This window comes from Pogoniulus pusillus, chromosome 20, assembly GCF_015220805.1.
Source record: "Pogoniulus pusillus isolate bPogPus1 chromosome 20, bPogPus1.pri, whole genome shotgun sequence".
NCBI lineage: Eukaryota > Metazoa > Chordata > Aves > Piciformes > Lybiidae > Pogoniulus > Pogoniulus pusillus.
Genome location: NC_087283.1, coordinates 6,988,753 through 7,004,850, shown reverse-complemented (window position 1 = coordinate 7,004,850; position 16,098 = coordinate 6,988,753). Strand labels below are relative to the sequence as shown.

Genomic DNA, 16,098 nt, shown 5'->3' with positions numbered 1-16,098 from the left:
GCAATATCAACAAATGTTGCATAAAGGAGAAGGAAAAATATCTATTGTGTTAAACCGCAGCTGTCATTATAGATATTAGTGTCATATTCCTTCACTTGTTGACCTGTAACTACTCATTGTTCAACACTGCAAGAGAAAGAAAGTCAAAAGAAGAATTGACCACGTATGAAAAAATAAAATTATCCAAACACAGAAAAGTTAAAATTATTTAGTAACCACTGAAAAGATCTAATAGTTAGTCAGAAGGAAGGAAATTACATCTCTTTAGTCCACATTATAGAGAAGCCATATATAATATATATCATTTGTCCTTCTGGAAATGCTCTGTCAATCTGTCTTAACAGAACTTTAACAAGCCACAGTGAATAATATCAAATCTGTTGCCAGTCCGGTCTGTGAAACACCTTTATTAAAGTCTTTCATTAATGAAAGTACTGAAGTTGACAGTATGACAGTATTTACTTTGTCAATTGGCAGGCATAAGTCATTTTTCTTCCTAAAATGTCATTCATTTGGGTATTGCTTTGTATTACACTATACACTTGCTAACAACTGATTTTGCATAGTAACAAACCAAAGGAATGACTCGGAATGAAACAGAAAAATGATTGGGTAGAGAAGATACAACACTTGGATAACAGATTGCATCCGAGGCAGCAGAAATCAATTCATAGCTACCAAATAAATATCTTCATTGATTTAAAGGAAGCTCTGTGGTCATGTTCTCTCCATTGACTTCTGCATTTCACAGATCTCATCTTCTTGATAGTAACATATTAACTCAAGAGACTGGTGCTGTAAGTCTGGGTAAGTCTACTGCATTTGTCGTACTGCTTCAAAGAAAGTGTTCCTGTAAATAAGTTTTAAATTCTACAAATGAAGAGTATCAGGCAAGCAGAAATCCTGGATCAAAAGATCCCATTCTACCAATCTGAGATAACAGAATTAGGCCCTACATCTTGTTAATATTTGGCCCTACTAACAATATAGAAATCAAGATTTTCCTTGAAAGTATACATTCAATAGAACTTATCTTTCTCAAGCTGGACCAAACGAGTGATTATGTCAAAGAACAGAATTAAATCAAGCAGAAATGTCCAGGTGGATAACAAAAATGTTTCCATTAGTCAACTTAAGATACAGAATTACCTTACAAGTTTGTAAAGATGAAAGTTATCAAAAAAATATAGTTTACTGAAAGGCACAGGGAACTGGGTTGGAGAATGGCAAGTTAATAACTTATTCTTCATCACTAGAAGAGGCTTTCTGTTTGCTGATGTCAACGCACCTCGCCATTTATAGCACACTCAATAAGAACAGGTAGAGAATCACACTCTACATGCAATTCTTAAACATGAGACTGGTTTATTTGGGTTGAAGAAACTGGAACAGGCCCCAGGTTTTGGGGAATTTTTTTTTTTTTTTTTTTTTTTTACAAGGATGACTATAATTAACCACGTAAGGAAAAAAATGGCATTATGGAAAGGTGTCTGACGTTGGACATCATTAGATGAAATAGCTGCTGCAGCTAAAAATAATCCAAATATTTTCCCTAAACTTAAGTCTAAAATTCAGTTAGCATCTCAATGAAAAATGAGTGGCCAGGGTTTTATTTCATCCTGTTTATTCTGCATGGCTAATTTAGTGCAAGGGACAGACTTCATCTCTACTTTCATCCACAATACAGTTTAAGATATCAACTTCTGATAGCAGTTAACACAAACAATGTGACAGTTAAACTGTAGTATACTTTGATGAACAGCTTTAGAGCATACAATCTCTTCTGTTCAGTGTTTTCCTTAAGGTCATTAGCATGATTTGCTATGAGGCAGGTAATTAGGTACTGGATATTTTACTATTGGGCAAAAAAAATTAATCCCATCATTACCATAGAGCTGCTTTATCCCCAACAAACTTGTAACCATAGCAACTAGATTAGAAAGTACTCCTCAGATGTTTAAAAATCCTTTTATTCTTATTAACAACACCAAACAATTAGAAATAATGGCACTTTCTTAGTATTTTCCAGTTTTCCAAGGCATCTGCTGCTCAAATGTGGTTCTTCTGAAAGATCATAAGTAAACAGGAGTATTTCAACAAGGCTGACCATTAAAAATCTGTTAAAGATAACAAATGTGTTCTGCTGGAATTGTTTGTGTGACTATCAACATTTTTCTGTTAAAAAAAGAAAAATCTTGAAGAGAAATGTTTCAGAAAAAAGAAATAAATTTGAAGGGCTTTTTTTCACTTGATGATTTGTTAAGACATCAAATATATATCCTTTACTGAAAATTAATATGCTGTAGTTTAATAATTCATGTACTTGCATTGAAAACCTTCACATTTATGGGAGTGCTCTTCATTTCATTACATTCATTGCTGAGGTAGGTTGGAATTTTTCCATGGAGGTCAGAAGTGTGCCATTCCTTCAATGCAAGCCACGAACCAGATCAGATGTTAAACTCTGACATCTCCAACAGTCCATTCAGGTCCAGCTCAGCAGGGTATTACGTTTTCAAGAAGAGCAGAATAGCAGGAAGCCTCTAGGTGTCTGTTCTTTCAGGATCAGAAGCAGCTTTATTATGCAACTGTGATCGTATATTTATCAAACTTTGTAACCCCTCCTCAGTACTTCTCTTGGAAATTAATTCCTTTTCTCTGGGGAACAGAAACTTTTCTTCTAATCTCATGCCAAAATTTATAGTCATTACTTATTGAGCCAGTCTATTCCTTTTGCTTAAATCACTGTGCTCACTTTGGATCTACAAAAAACATTTTAGTGTGCTAGGCTGAACAAATTGAGCTTATATATATTTCTGCCAAATTTTACTTTAGTAGTATCAGAACTTGATTTTTCTATAATCCAAATCTTTATTGTTGGATTAGGACAAGTTATTCATTAAGACTGTCATTATTGCATAAATGCTACTAATCAAGAATTATTTGCCCTTTTCTGTACTTGTTTCAACAACTCTTTGTTTGCTGCTTATGTTTCTGTATTCTCATCTGTGGATGTGAGTTTTCCTGTGTAGAATGGTAGACACATTTTAGTTCTCCTTTAATGCTCTCAGATTTTGATGCAAAAAACCAGAATACTTTCTACCTATGTAATTCCATCTACTCTCCACCCTGTAGTGCTTCCCAGGAGCTAATCATTCCAGGTCTCCCTCATGGCAACACTTTCTCAGCTGTCATTGAAATGCTCTTGCCTTTGGGACTCTGCTGATGACCATCTCCTCTTTTCTGAGCATACTCTTTGGAGCAGCCTGATCATTAGAATTTTTTTTTTTAATCCAGTGGATATTTCTTGTAGATCTCAGACCCACTTCTAGTTCCACAGTAAAAAACACATTGTCTTTCTTCTGCATCAGTTTTAGTCATTGATAAGAAGATTCAGACCAAAAATTGAGCTTCAGACAACTGAGAACTCAGTAAGGAGTCCCACAGATCTCCGAGGGCTGGAAAAGGTTTTAGGTGTATTGCCCCTGGTTTGTACATCATCCTGTTCTCAGATAGGATCACCATTATCTTCCAGACTCGGATGCTCAGCTTAGCTAAGTCCTTCTCTTCCATCACTACTTTAGTCTCCTCTTTAGACTCTCTTGCTCTTCAGATTTTCCACTACAACAAATGCACTTCTTAATTTGGCTTTTATTCCACTGTTCATGTTCATTTGTTGTCTTTGACATGTTCTTCTCTAATATACAATCCTTTTGTCTAGATTCTCTTCATGGACCAGTGGATCATGATCGTTTCTCTTGACAATTCTATCACCTTCTTTTCAAACTTTTGGGTGAACTTTGGCATCTTTCCAGCTGCATCTTTAGTACTAACCACTTCTCTTCTGTGAAGCATGTATGATATATAAATAGCCTCGATCAGATATCCATTCAAAAATAATAAGCTTCCAGCAGCTTTGCCATTGAGTTCTCTTCAGTTCTTCAGTTTCCTCCCCCTTTGTCTTTTTTTGTATTGCTGCATTAACAAAGAAGCTGTGTTTTCTCTTTTGCTTATATTCACAGCTCAGAGGAAAAAAAAACTCTTCAAAGATCTTAAATATTTCTATCCTGTTTCCTGCTTTTACTCTTGAGCTTCTGTTCAGATCAATCCTTCCACCTAATTGTCATTTAGCAGCTGTCCACCAGCTAACATCAGAAATGGGGATCATGTACAATATCTGATATAAATTAACTAAACAAATGCCCTCTCTATTCAAAAGGACAAAACAGACAAGCATTAAAAACAGAAAAACAGACAGAGAAAAAAAAACACACAACAAAAACCTCCAATCTTTCTTACTGTGTTAAAACACACACTTTGTAAGCAGCCTTCTCTTCTAATGTCTGGACAAAGAGATGGAACTCCTTGTCCATCCCCGTAACTACTTTTCTGTGCTTTGAGCTCTGCATTAGTGTAAAGATCAAACTGGTAAAAGCACCATTGTTCAGTTCACCACAATTAAAGCCTGCCTGAAGTGCTGAAGAGCTGCATACAGCCACCACTTTTACATTAGTCTTAGAAAACATTTCCACAGCATAGTGGTGAATAACCTGTCACCATAATTACAAAATAATCCTACGTCCCACTGTTTTGTACCTCATTTGACTTGATATGGACAAGTAAACCAGAAAAGTAACATATGGAGGGAGACTAAAAATTGAATATTACATCCCTGTGCTATATCAGCAAGAGTTAAACAAAACACATCAATAATAGTCAACTGTTGTAGCCTGGGCCATCTGGTCACAAAGGCCCATATTACTAAGATTGCATTAAACTATTTTTATCTCACTATTTTCCCTCAGGAACGAAGGATAAAATCAAAGGTTTAAATTCTGTAAAAAGGTGAGATTCCTCTACCAGCAAGCACAGCATGTCTATGATATTTAATTAAGAGGTACCCTAGTGAAGGGTGTGCAAATGGACAGGCAACAATCTAACTCTAAGTGGGTATTCTGGAAAGTCAGTAACAGCACAGAGAACAGCCTCTATGCTTGTATTTCCTTGTTAAACTAAATGCTAATTTGAATTTTTATAATTAAAACTTTTTTTTTCACTTGTCCACTGTTGTGCCTCCTTCCTGATTCATATTACCAACCTTTAACTAATGAAGCATCCTAAAATTCCCATTTTTTTAAATGCTATTGTTTCATAACTGAGATATAAAGAGTAATTGTTCTCCTCCTGCTTTCCTATTTTTGCAGATCTGCCCTGCTCCCAGCTAAGTGCTATCAAAAAATAGAATAGAATCAACCAGTTTGGAGGAGACCTCCAAGATCATCCAGTCCAACCTAGCACCCAGCCCTAGCCAGTCAACCAGACCATGGCACTAAGTGCCTCATCCAGGCTTTCCTTGAACACTTCCAGGGATGGTGACTCCACCACCTCCCTGGGCAGCCCATTCCAATGCCAATCACTCTCTCTGTGAAGAACTTCCTCCTAACATCCAGCCTAGACCTCCCCCAGCACAACTTGAGACTGTGTCCCCTTGTTCTATTGCTGGTTGCCTGGGAGAAGAGGCCATCTCCCACCTGGCTAAAATGTCCCTTCAGGTAGTTGTAGACAGCAATGAGGTCACCTCTGAGCCTCCTCTTCTCTAGGCTAAACAATCCCAGCTTCCTCAGCCTCTCCACATAGGGTTTGTGTTCCAGGCCCCTCACCAGCTTTGTTGCCCTTCTCTGGACACCTTTTCAATCACCTCAACATCTCTCTGGAATTGAGGAGCCCAGAACTTCAGCTGTGACACAATCACTTCCAACCAACCTTGTGCATTTCCAGGCAGCATAGGACGGGTTAGAAACCAAGAGGCAGTGAAGACAGATGAATAAACTTCAGTGGCAATTTGCTAAAGCAGGTGAAAGAAAGGGAAAATGGCACGCCCAAGGTGCAACTGAAATCCCAACATTTATAGGGACATTCAAAGCAGACTGCATGATGGTATTTAACAGAACTAATCATGTCTGAAATGATCACTATGTTGTTTTTTTTCATTTGGCCAGTTTCACAGTCCTGATAAGCAGAAAAAGTAACGTTACAGCAACAAAGATGAAAGCAAACTAGAATTTGGGATTATTTTCCACACAGGAAAATAACTGGTTATTCCACACACATGTTATCATATTGGAGTTCCCTGTTCCTACATTATTTCATTGCTATGCTTATTGCTGTATCTACATAACATGTGAACTGCCCTGCAGTTCAGTCTCACAGAGATTTGAGAGAAGTTCCAAAAGACACTGCTCACAGTGCTGGGCAGATGGAAAGCCACTCTGGTATGAGATGAACTACCATACCCATCACAGCAAACTACACGAGTCAACAACTGCCTGGCTGCTGGCAGTTACATGACAAAAATTGGATCCCAAATCTGCTTTCCCTTCTTCTTCCTTCTCATTTTAAAAACTCCATTATAACATGCAAATTATCTATTCTCTGTGTGCTTTATTTCTTCTGAAAAACAATATAGAAAACCCATGACTACCAAATACATCTGCAATGTCCCTTTGCAGTGATTACAAGAGAGCAAAGGCAGAAAACTTAAGTTCAAAAGAAATTCACACACATCAGAGGCTGCAATTCATCAGTCTGTGTAGTGTCCTACTGAGGTTTCTGAAGATGAGAGCCAACATATTGTGAAAGGAAATAAATGTATTTCTCATGCCTCATAGAGGGGAGCATATAAATTAATTTTTACAAATTTGTGAAGCTGCATACAAGTTCTCAACAGACATCTAAAGTTCAATGAGAGACTTGATCATCTTTTGTACAGCTGAAACAAGTGCATGAATTAGGTGTTTAGGGCTTTCAAAATTAGTACAGACTATTTTATTTGAAGACTTCATGGCCTAGCTTATGAAGTTCTGTGACGTGTCAGGAAGACATAAAAGAATTGCTTTTATTTTCAGCATTGACTCCTAGAATATTTTTAGAGAATAACAGGTTTTCTCCCCTACCATCAGTATGTCTGAGGCTTCAAGCCTTTTTATTTATGCTTTGTTGCAAATTACTGCAGTTGACCTAAAATATTTCATTCCATTATTTTAAACACATCTAAACTTTTCTCGCACTCGACATGTATATGCTCTGTGCTACTACCTGCAATAGACTCTATGGCCAAAACAGTCATGTCTAGATGCATAAATTAGAACTATACAGAAAAAAAGTCTCTTTCAGAACTTTAAAAGTGCTGTCAGTTCAAAGTATTCCAAGCTGTTGCTCATTCGTGGTTGCTGTAATTAAAACATTAGTTGGGGACAGGTATCTCAGAGCTTTTGAAAAGCAGACTGCCAGATGCTTTCACGTTTCTGTGTTTGTACATCAGCAAGCTCACTTGTGATCCCTGACTAGAATTGCAGGAACAAAACAAATTGAGATGACAAGATGCTAGGAATACATTTAAGCACAAAGAGGACCTGGTGCATCTCATTTTGCTGAAAGAGTCTCAGTTATGAGGGCTTGTATCTTAAACCCCCAATAAAAATGCTTAATGAAGGCAATTGCAGAGAACAGCTCAGAGGCTACTTCAGATCCAAGAATTCACTGTTTATGAGCAGTATGAGTAGAAGTGTGCAGGGAGAAATTAATCAACAACAACAATAAAGAAATGCTAGAGATCTGTGTATAAATAACCTTTTCAACTTTCTCACTGCTTTACAATTGCACAATAGAGGTCTTAAAAAATAATTATCATTAATACATTCACCAACAATATTTATTGATCATTAGTTCTCAAAACCTGAATTGTGAAGGGAGAAGTTCAGAAATGACTTTAGTAACTTTAGGACACATTAATAAAAATACTTCAGAAAAAAAAAATCAGAAAAATGTATGAGATCAGTATAAATTATTGATGAAGAAAGGAGAGAAAATTAAATTAAACCTCTGTAGATTAATCTTTCTTTTTTACTGATAGGAAAATAAACTTTCCTAATTATTAAAGTAAGCACTTAAGTGCCAGCTGGTCAAATTACACATTGATTCTAGAGTAAAATTTTGCCCTCAAGCTGTACATTTTGCTCCAGCAATTATATTGCTGAGAATTAGGGATGGCATTCACAGCTGGTTTGGCTGTGGTGTCACTAGCACACCTATCATAGTCAGAGTGATGCATAGGAGTCCCTGTTTCAAAACTGCCAACAGGCAAAATACATTCATGTAGGTACAACTTGTGACACATTTGAACAATTATAGAAAGTTTAGATTTAAGGATTTTGCATGCACAAGCTGTATATCTGATGTTCTGGAAAAGTGTATCTGGTTGCCTGCAGACATGAGAAAACCTTTCCACTTTTACATCAGACCTTTGGAAACAATAAAAATTAAAACTTGCAAACACTTACTTTGTCTTTGGACACTAGAAATTAGCTAAAGACATTTTTTTTTTTTCCATTTAATACTTTACAATTCCTCCCAGATTTTGAGCATAGAAGCAAAATAATCCAGATTATAGAGCAGGAAATTCTTCATAATGTGCCTGGCCCAGATTTCATCCCCAGTCTAATCCACAGACACAGAGGCAGGCAGCAACCTCTACTGCATGTCGTAGGTGCATGAACACACACATCTGATAAGGCTTTTTACCCAGATAATGCTGTTAAAGTCTGCCATGAAGTCATTTTCATCTGGCTACACAATATAAACAAAAACAAATCCCAATCTTCTCTCTTCAGTTTTAGTTTTGTTTTTTTGGTTTTTTTTCCAGGTTGGTACTACCAATGTAATAGACATTACAAAACTTTAGAAGAAATGGAACAATTACTTAATGTCAAAATTGGGTTGAGTTCTTGATGACTTACCTTGCCAACGGATCTGGGGAATGGTGGTCTTTGATTTTCAGGAATTAATATTGGACTTGCCAAAATAGCCCTTTTTTGTCTTGGAATTCCAAGGTTGCCTTCTATCTTAAATATTTCCTGAAAAAAAAAGAAAAAGATCAAAGACTTTAGACAATGCTCAGTTGTTATTTCCATTACCTGCATCTTTAGGCAACATTAACACAAACTGCCAGATTCTAAGTTTTCTGTTTTCCACCAAATTGTGACAATTTATTAAACTATCTATTTAAATCTGTCATGTTACTGCATGTATTACAGTGACAATGAATGGGCCATATTCAGCTTGTGTTCCTGTAGAGGGACTTTAAACTTAAGCAAGTGAGTCTACTGTTCTAAGATGATGACTGCCTACATTGTAAACCTTAGACAAGGTCTGGCTTGCCTCAATTATTTGCATGAGACCTGTAAAAGGCCATACTTCAAATGTCTTACATAATTTTCACATCTCAAGTTTCACCAATTTGGGCAGCTTCTGTTCCCATGAATGAACTCGCAATAAATACCAAAACCTTGTAACCTAAAAATATAAAGAGACACCAAACCCCAGGTGCAAGTTGGATTTTTTTTCCTCAGAGAAAACTTCATGCTACTGTATTAGAAGGAAAACATGTAGAAGTAGTTTATACATGAGCCTTTCTTTTTCCTTCTTCATTTTCTGGAGTATTTAGTTCTAGCTGAGCTTCAGGCAATTCAGCATTGATGAGCTACAACAAACTCTTCACAGTGGCCTCTGGCCCCTAGAAAACTCTGTCCATCACAGCTTAGCCTTCCCTCCCCTTTTGCTCTCTGACCCTCTCAGTGCTGTCTCCGTATGAGTTGCAGTTTCTCATTGCTACCTCTTACATTCTCTACAACTTCCCTCTCCAAGCATAGTTACTACCAAGGTTCAAAACATCTTCTACCCATCTTCCAGAGCTCTCCCTTTGATTTGGTTCTCTTGAGACAAAACAAAACAAAAACAAAAAAAAAAAACACCCCACAAATTTGTACTGTGTTGGGATTTGTGAAGCTGGAGGTGGTTTAGATTCCTACTACTCATCCAGGTTATCATGACAGCTTTACAAGAGAAACCATCAGTTGAATTAGATGTCTAATTCCAGAAATGCAGTTGCATCCTATAGATAATAATTTGTTTTGTTCTCTCATTGCAGAAACTCCAAAGCCCAAAGTTTCTCAGTCAGTTCCAGAGTTCATGTTGTTATTTTAATAGCATGTACTTAATTACATAACAAGAGCTCCATCCCTAGGCAGCAATTTCATAAAACTGCAAAGCTGAGTGAATTTTCTTGGTGCCATGATCTGGATATCCATCAGTCAAGAACTCCAGCAGGCTAACTGTGCTGCCATTTTTATAAGTGCTTCCCATCTAATGAACCCATCATCACCAAAAATGCTACTCTAGCTCTGCTAGCTTTGGCATCAGCTTTCAAATTTGACAACAGACAGCAGCAAGAGAAACATCAGCGGTTCACCTTAGTCACAATGAAGTCCAAGAGCAATTGGAACCATACAGAGAATCTCCTCCTACACTTCTGCCAAATTTTGTATCTTTTTGAGGCTCATCCTGACAGTGAGTACCCATCTCTCCCTAAGGCTTTACTACTTTCCTCTTTCAGTCTGCAGGCTACTTGGGTCCCTATTTTTGTCTTTCAATTCCTCTCCCAAAAGAATTTTCCTTAATATAAATTCATGAGAAAGTTCAAGACAAAAACAATTGAAGTGTCAAATATAAAGGGAAGAGCTGAAGTCTGTCCAAAGGCAAAGGCACAAAGCAGCAAGCTTTCAAAATCACTGGCACTGTAAACACAGCAGACAGTTTGGCTGGCATGTGTCTGTGAGATGTCTAAGGAGGATAAAAGTGACTACCAGTGGAAGGAAATACCAGTCCTTTAGCTCAGCAGCAGCAGTACTCAGTGAATGACAATTTTAGTTCTGCTAACTCCTACATTCATAGTTGCCCTTCAGCTAATGGAAATGTAAGGAAGAACTCCCAGATGCATGCTCCTGGGAAACAAGCAAGACGGTTATTCAGATTTACATTTCTGTATCATAGAAGGGTTTGGGTTGGAAAGGACCTTTAAAGGTCATCTAGTCTGACCCCTTTCAGCAAGATCAGGTTGCTCAGAGCCTTGTCTAACCCGTTCTTGAATATTTAGTGACACTTTCTATGCTAATTTTATAAGTAAAAGGAATTTTCAGGTTGTCCAATATCTAGATTTCCCAATTTTGGTGGTGATAGACCCATAAGCAATTAATTAATTACTTTATCATGACAGGATATCCTTTACATTTTGCCAAAAGGTCCAGAAGTACATGGAAAAGATGAGTTATATTCAGTGAGCTGCCACTGTATTAACTAACACAAAGAAGTAAAGTTCTAAAGCAAGGCAACAGGGTGATAAGACAAGGCTTCCAAGTTTAGACCTCAGAGCAGGACTTCAGAATAGCACCAAAAAAATAAAGGAGAGGGGGAATAGTATTATTTGAGTACTGTTTGTTTATTTTTCTGATCACAATAAGTCTGTTGCACAGAGAAGAAAGCTTCTGCAGATTGAGAGCTGAAATGCAAGCACTTCCCTAAGTATGCTAGGGTTTAAATCATGATTTCTTCAAGATTATTTCTCTCTTTCTCTTCATGTGCTGTCTGTCAGCAACATGACTGATTAAATGAATAGCCAAAACCATCACAGTGAAATGCTGGTAAACAGATGAGAAGAAAAGGTCAAGAGTACTTCATCAACATGTTTAGTAATTCACTGCTGTTTGTGGTTATCATAATTATTTCCCCAATTTTAAAGGACAGGGGGAAAGTAAGAATACTTTGTTTAATGCCAGGTGGCTGCAACTGCTAGTTTGATCTTCAACCAGTATATAAGATAGAAGCACAGGAGTCTAAAATTGTGTGTACACTTTTTTGGTTTTCTTTCTTTTTACCAGGCTTCTTAGGACCACTGCAGTACTTAAACATCTGAATGAGTGGCTTAGTCACTATCCAGCAGCAGGCATCATTACTCTTGGCGAAGAAAACGTCATTAGAACTTGCCATGGGAATACGGTGGCTGAATACTGATATCAATTTGTCAAAATAATGGTAGGAAACACCACTGGAATGGCAATCTCTAATCCATTATGGTGACCACAAATGTGGCCATGTTTCTTGCCATTTAGTTGTTTTCATACACTAAGCTGGATAGTATAAAATCAGGTCAGTTTGTAACACAAAAGCAAAATTAATCAGGTGTTTGTTGCAGTTCCTCTGAAATAGCAAATAGGATGCAGTATCCAATGGTATATCAATCTTCCTACAAAATTACATCACTATATAAGACTTAAAAAGTAAAACTGCTTGTGGATTGACTTAACAATATTTTTTTTACATAGTTCTCAGCTGAAATGTCACAATTGTGGTGTAGTACTTTGTTTAACTATGTTATTTCTGTCATGGGGATATTGTCATTGTTAACAACAGTAGTAATTAATGGTCTCTAAACCATGACACAACAGAAAAAATATTTTCTCCTGTTGTTAGTAACAGGAAAAGCAAAGAAATATACTGGAATTTTATTTGCAAGTTAAAGAACAACCACTTAATTAACTGAATGATTGAAGTCAAGAATTGTGAAGGTCAGTGGCATACATGCAAACATCTGCTTATAGTTCATCTCGGTACCTGTAAATGGCATCCTAAAAATCACATTGTGCACTTCAGAACATCAAGTCCAGCTCAAACCTAGCATGCTTAGGGGAATCAGGTACTTTAGAGCACCTAAGCTCCCAGGCTTGTGAATCACAGTCAGATATAACATCTGAGTAAGGAAATTGCTGGTGGAAGGTGATTCAATTACCCTGGGCGTTTCTCCTGTTATAATTGTTATCTAAATAGAGAGGCAGATCTTTACAGCACCTAACTGATATACCCATTAACTTCACAGACACTAGGAGATCTCTGACTACAGCTCCACTCCCATGCCATTCAGGCAGCTATGCTATATGTATTTTTAATACAATGGAGGCTCCTTTTATCTTTCAAGTCATCAAAAACATAACAGGAGAAACTTTATTCCTGTTTGAATCAGTCATGTGTAAATCGTTACTATTTTAATGCTAATTTATTCTAAAGTAGTTTTGCAATGCACATATGACAAAATGTCAACCACCATGGAGACAAATCTTACCTTTTGTTTGTGAAATGATACATTCCATTATTGCCCTGAACCTCTGCAGCATCTTCTATGATGGAAAAGTCCTGTTTCTATTCAAGCACAAGTTTCATTTATGTTCACATCTACTTTATTCCATGTCGGGAAAGATTTTTCTAAGATAATAATGGACTAAATGCCATTAACTTTCCTTTTGTACACATTAACCATGAGAGTTACCTGTTCTGAGAATAACACAGAAACGACAACCAAGTGCCTTTTCATTTTTAAATTATCATTTCAAACTTCTCTTGTCATCATTTAACGAGTGTTATTTTTGTTTTGAATCGCATGTGAATCGCCCCCTCTTTTAAGGAACGCTTGTATTGCTCAACACTGCTCATCAAATATAATGAGGTATCCCTCATACAAGCAGCCAAATATGCTCTGACTGCATCTGTCACACAGCATTGCAAATATAGGCTTAAGGAAAAAGACAGTGGCTGACCTCATGCCTCTATCCTCACCAAGACACACTAACAACACATCATTCATTATCATTAAAAGTACCCTTCCCCCATCTCTACTGTGCTTACACTGGTTGCAAAGCAATCAAAACCAGACTGCTTTTGCAAATTCAAAACTGGTGAAGATGTCCAAAACCCCTCAACACTGTAAGTAAATGCAGTGCAAATAAGGGAAGCATGCACTGATCCCATTGTCAAGGCACACAAGCATCAAGAAAAGGGTTCTGCGATGGTTGGATGGTTGGGGGTTAGCTTCTCTTTTCTTTTAATGAAACCATTCCCATTGAGTGAGATGTCAATTTGCTATTCAAAATAGTACTAGGCACATTACAGAGTTCCAAAGCAATTTAAACTTTTCACAAACCTGATCCCTTTGGGACTTAACCAAAGCTACATGGAAAATTGACTGCACAGCATAGACACCAAGCCTTAACTTTTTACTCTTAGTATTCCTGTGGAGTCCACTGAGTGGACTCCTTTCTTCACTTACATTGGAGGAACTCACATTTAACTACTTCACCTTAACCCCAAGCTTCATACATGCTGAGAACACCCTGATTTCAGAATGAGGAGAAAGAACACATGTAACACATGCAATACATATCTCAATTCTATGATATGATAAACAAATCAAAGATGAACCCTTTTCGGTGGGGCAGTAGCCTATATAAAGCCACAAAACATGTGAATCAGAAGCAGACAATTTATAACTCCAAATGCACAGCAGCCATGAACAAGCTGTTCCAGATTTCACTTATGGGATATAAGGATAATTTCCAAAACAGAAAATTTATTTCTTACATAAAATAAATCCTATTCATAGCAGAAGTTGTCCTACCTAGGAAAAAAAAACCACTTACTGTGTCTTGCTGCAGGGCAGCCAGCTGTACTTATATGGGAGAAAACGGACACATTTTATGCCCAAGTTCTGGATTGCTCAAGTGCTCAGAAATTCATTGCATTATAACAGTGCTGCACAAAAGCAATTTCATGATACCCTAAAGCAGTAAGACTGTATGTTAAAGTCATGTATACTGTGTAATAGATCTAGTGGCTACCATCCCAGTCCCAGGTCTGGAGGGATACATAAACCACACTTCTTCCTACTCCTTACAAGGCTCCAAGCTGTTAAAACCTTCTCAGTTGGGGCTCCTCAACAATTTTTTAAAGTTCTGTTGCCATGTATTTCTCTTCTTATCCCTCAGGTCCTTCACCATCTCCATTCCCTCCACCAAATGACACCTCCTCTAATTCCAAACAACGTTTCTTATTGTTTTCTAAATTCTGCACGTTCCTTCTGTTCTCCCTGTGTACTTCCTGCGTTCCCAAATGTTTCTCTTTCTTGTTCCAGGTCTCAGTGTAATTCTGGTTTTGTTTTGAAACACATTCACTCCCTAGCATTTTTTTTTCCTCATGAGCACTGATGGTACAATGCTACCCAAGCTGGAGTCATCTCAAATCCACATTTCTGTTTCCAGAAATACCTATTGTTTCATATTCTTACACCTACTTTTAACAAGTTTGTGTCTTAGCATTACCACTCCTTAACTTCCCTATGTCACCCATTTTTTATCAGCTAACCAATTCCATTCTCCCTCCCAAAGAACAGCCAGTGGGACCATTTCTGAAATCTTAGCATATTTGGGAACACTGCTGGCAGAGGCCTCTCAGCTCATCTAAGACAAGAACAGTGGCAACAATTCCTCCTAATACTGTATCTTTATCACCACTTTCTCTTTAGCAGTACACGAAGTACTGAAACAAACACATTTGCATATGCCATAGATCAATCTAGAGCTGATGCAACTGCACCACCCAGGACACTCTTCCCCTCTCCTCCCCTTTTCCTAGTGCACAGCCACACCAGCCAATCAGGGCATGTATAAACTCAGGCAAATCACAACAGTTGCATTGAAACCTCAGTGTGCATGGTATAAAGTAGCAATGCAAGGAGCAGGACAGCAGAACGAGAAGTCCCTTGTTAAGCCACCAGATGAACCATGGGTTCCAAAGTTTCTTGTATCACACTAAATAAATGCAGGTCTTTATTAAAAGTGCAAATTAAATCATGTCACGTTAGACAGGCATTTATACACATAGAAGAGTATCTCTTCCTTCTCTCACAATCCTGACAATCAAGAAAAATATCTTATTTTCCCATGCATAACATTTGCAGGGAGGAGGCTGGGAGGGTGAATGGTGGAGTTGAAGGACTAGGAGTTCACCCTCTGGCCAGTAATTTCACAAAGTTTGGAAAAGAACCCAGAATGCAGACTGGCTCTATCTCCTACAACCCTGCCCTGTACATTTTGACAAACACTCTCGCATTAATCCACTTCACTCTTTCGTCCAGCTACTGAGAACAAATTAATTAACATGTGTCAACAGAGTCCAAAGAGCTGAAATTGTGGTGTATTAATCCACTTCACCACTTGGGCTGTATTTTTACTCTTCAATACAATCAAATTAACAGACAGTAACTGTCTGATACCAGAAGCTTAATCCTATTCTGTGGTACAAATAAAGAGACAGTGTTGCAGTGTCCTGTGGACAACTTCTTATTATCACTCAAGTGGTATTGAACTGAAAATACAAGAC

The 16,098-nt window shown here is 37.6% G+C and overlaps 1 protein-coding gene across 22 annotated transcripts in view; it reads right to left on the bottom strand.

Annotated features, from left to right (window-relative positions):
* CDH13 (cadherin 13) overlaps positions 1 to 16,098 on the bottom strand; it is a 497,598-nt gene that overhangs the window by 276,511 nt on the left and 204,989 nt on the right. For 21 of the 22 annotated variants that reach the window (XM_064160015.1, XM_064160012.1, XM_064160024.1 and 18 more), the window contains one exon: positions 8,796 to 8,912. In XM_064160015.1, the coding sequence (XP_064016085.1) occupies positions 8,796 to 8,912 (117 nt within the window). Of the gene's footprint in view, positions 1 to 1,345; positions 3,976 to 8,795; positions 8,913 to 16,098 lie in introns of those variants that run through there. The other variant, XM_064160031.1, reaches the window with a different exon arrangement.